Raw genomic sequence first — 2,851 nt, forward strand, 5'->3', positions numbered from 1 at the left:
ACCGGTCCATGCCCGAGTTCTAGAGGGATTAGGCGTCCTCATGGAAACTTAGCCACACACTTGACAGAGGAAGACGTCCATACTCTGATGGATAAGTTTGTGGTTCCTCCTCCATGTCAATGACTACTATGGGTTCCTTCTTATCATGAATATTTGATTTAAGGTCGTCATGTTATTAACGTTTGTTGTTGACTGGCTGCCGACATTTCTATATGTCTGACCATTGGTTGGGAAGGGGTTCACATTGTGACTTCACAGCTAACCACTGATTGAGAAGGGGCTCGTATTGTGACCTTAGCTTCTGAGTAGGTTGAACAATACAAATCTGACTTTATTAATAGTTTAGTGTGAGGAAGAAAATGATCTTCTTCTCTATTGTTTGTCCTCTATCTCTTCTTCCGACCGTGATCCTCTCTCCATCTCTCCTCTTATGTATCTCTCTTGACTTCTCATCCTTTGATCACCAAAACAAAACATGAGAAGAATAAATCCAATATTACAGTAAACAAAAATCGAGTTGTTTGAAATCTAAAATATGATATAGAATGAGCTCATATATATATATATATATATATATATATATATATATATATATATATATATATATATATATATATATATATATATATATATATATATATATATATATATATATATATATGCACACACACGAAATGATTTTATTGAGATTAATTAATGAATGGCATTTTTATGATTAAAAGAAAATCCATTTTGATCTTTGAGAAATTCACATGCAGCTGTTGCTATTTAGGTTATGATGACAACATTGGATAAACTACTTTTACACCGTTGAACAAATTACTTTTGATTCGATTAATGTAGTAATTATTATTTTTTAATTTGGTATCTGCTATTTAATTTAGATATGAGTTATGTTTATAATGTTGGTTAATATTATCATTTTTATCATCTTCTATTTGTCTAAAGTTTTGTTTTTATTTATCTAAAATTATTTATTATTTATTAAATTTATTTTTTTTATTTTTAATATATATAATATTGAATTAGGTTTCATATATTAAACTATTTAAATTAAATAAGCTGTTCTTCCAGTTAAATAAGCGGTCCGACCAATCACCCAGTCACCCAAAGCTTTGACCGAGTTGGTTTCCGTTCCGATAACTACGCTTATCAACAAGAAGTTGCAATCTTGAAATTTGATTTTTGTGAGAACTCAACTGTGTCATATGAGCTATTTTTCCAGATGTAGCTAAAAGTCAACCATCTAAATCTCCTTCAAAAGTCAACCGACGCCGTCATCAGTCAAACACGAATCCGTTTCACGCTCGGAGAAGAACTCCAACACGGCTCCGAACTACCAACATCAATTCATGCGCTCTCCTATAAATTCATCCTAATCTCGAGACCTCCACACTTACAATCATGGCACATCAGAACAGGATGGCGTTTCTGTTAGGCCTCCTCCTTGCCGGAGTTATCGCCGTGGCCGGCCAGAACTGCGGCTGCTCTTCCGACCTTTGCTGCAGCAAGTGGGGCTACTGCGGCACCGGCAGCGACTACTGCGGTGCCGGGTGCCAGTCGGGGCCGTGCGAGGCTTCTCCTCCTGCTAACGACGTCTCGGTGGCCGACATCGTGACGCAGAGCTTCTTCGACGGCATCATCGGCCAGGCTCAAGGCGGGTGCGCCGGCAAGAGCTTCTACACGCGCGACGCCTTCCTGAGTGCGCTCGGCTCCTACACCAGCTTCGGCCGCGTCGGCACGACCGACGACTCCAAGCGGGAGATCGCCGCCTTCTTCGCGCACGTCACGCATGAGACCGGACGTAAGTTGTGCATCTGCGTGCATGGTTTCTGCAACTGCTGCTGTCGTCGACGCCGAGCAGCAGCTTTCTTCTCCCAAGTCAAATGGATCATCTTAACTCATCTCGAACCCTGCAGATTTCTGCTACATAGAGGAGATCGACGGCGCATCGAAGGACTACTGCGACGAGACGAAAACCCAGTACCCATGCGTGGCGGGGAAGGGCTACTACGGCCGCGGCCCCATCCAGCTGTCGTGGAACTTCAACTATGGCCCCGCCGGGGAAAGCATCGGGTTCGACGGCCTCGGCGCGCCAGAGACGGTCGCCAACGACGTCGTCATCTCCTTCAAGACCGCCTTGTGGTACTGGATGAACAACTGCCACTCGCTCATAACCTCTGGCCAGGGATTCGGAGCCACCATTCGAGCAATCAACGGCGCTCTCGAGTGCGACGGCAAGAACCCAGCGACAGTCAACGCCCGCGTCGGGTACTACAAGGACTACTGCAGCCAGTTTGGCGTTGACACCGGAGACAACCTCACTTGCTAAGTGCTTGGTTCTCTCTGCTGCACCCAAACACAACAATAAATGAGCTGCTTGGAAACGAAAGTATGAATCCAATGGATTACACATTTACAGAATAAAAAGGCTATGCATTTCAACTACAATTATTTAGATGAGAACTTGTGTCGGGAATTCTTTCCTACTTCACCTTACTTTGCACCATATAGTCGAGGGTTTAGAATCAAATCAAGGAGGAAAACGGAAGACCATTTCAACCACGGTTCTCATATAGTTAGTTCTAAGTCAGCCTGACTTGCACAGGGATCCGTTGTCCCTTTCCTTCTTATCCTCATTCTTCATGTTTTACCCGGTTGGCTTCCCAACTATAGTCGTCGAAATAATATCTACGGGGTTTCAGCAGTAGAGGCTGCTACTTTTTTGGGCATGTTTTGCTTCTGCATATTAATATGCAGAGCGGTGTTGGATGGACGTCGTTATCCAGTTTTAAGTATCGAGCTTGACATGTAATTTTGGATTTCTATTATTATTGTTATCATTATCATT

The 2,851-nt window shown here is 42.7% G+C and overlaps 1 protein-coding gene across 1 annotated transcript; it reads left to right on the forward strand.

Annotated features, from left to right (window-relative positions):
- Positions 1-1,389: 1,389 nt before the first annotated feature.
- On the forward strand, positions 1,390-2,451 carry LOC135640353 (chitinase 6-like). The gene is made up of 2 exons (XM_065154700.1): positions 1,390-1,804; positions 1,920-2,451. The coding sequence occupies exons 1-2, from the start codon at positions 1,405-1,407 to the stop codon at positions 2,330-2,332; spliced, it is 813 nt and encodes a 270-aa protein (XP_065010772.1). The 5' UTR covers positions 1,390-1,404; the 3' UTR covers positions 2,333-2,451.
- The last annotated feature ends 400 nt before the right edge of the window (positions 2,452-2,851 follow it).

Source organism: Musa acuminata, chromosome BXJ3-6 (genome assembly GCF_036884655.1).
Source record: "Musa acuminata AAA Group cultivar baxijiao chromosome BXJ3-6, Cavendish_Baxijiao_AAA, whole genome shotgun sequence".
Lineage (NCBI taxonomy): Eukaryota > Viridiplantae > Streptophyta > Magnoliopsida > Zingiberales > Musaceae > Musa > Musa acuminata.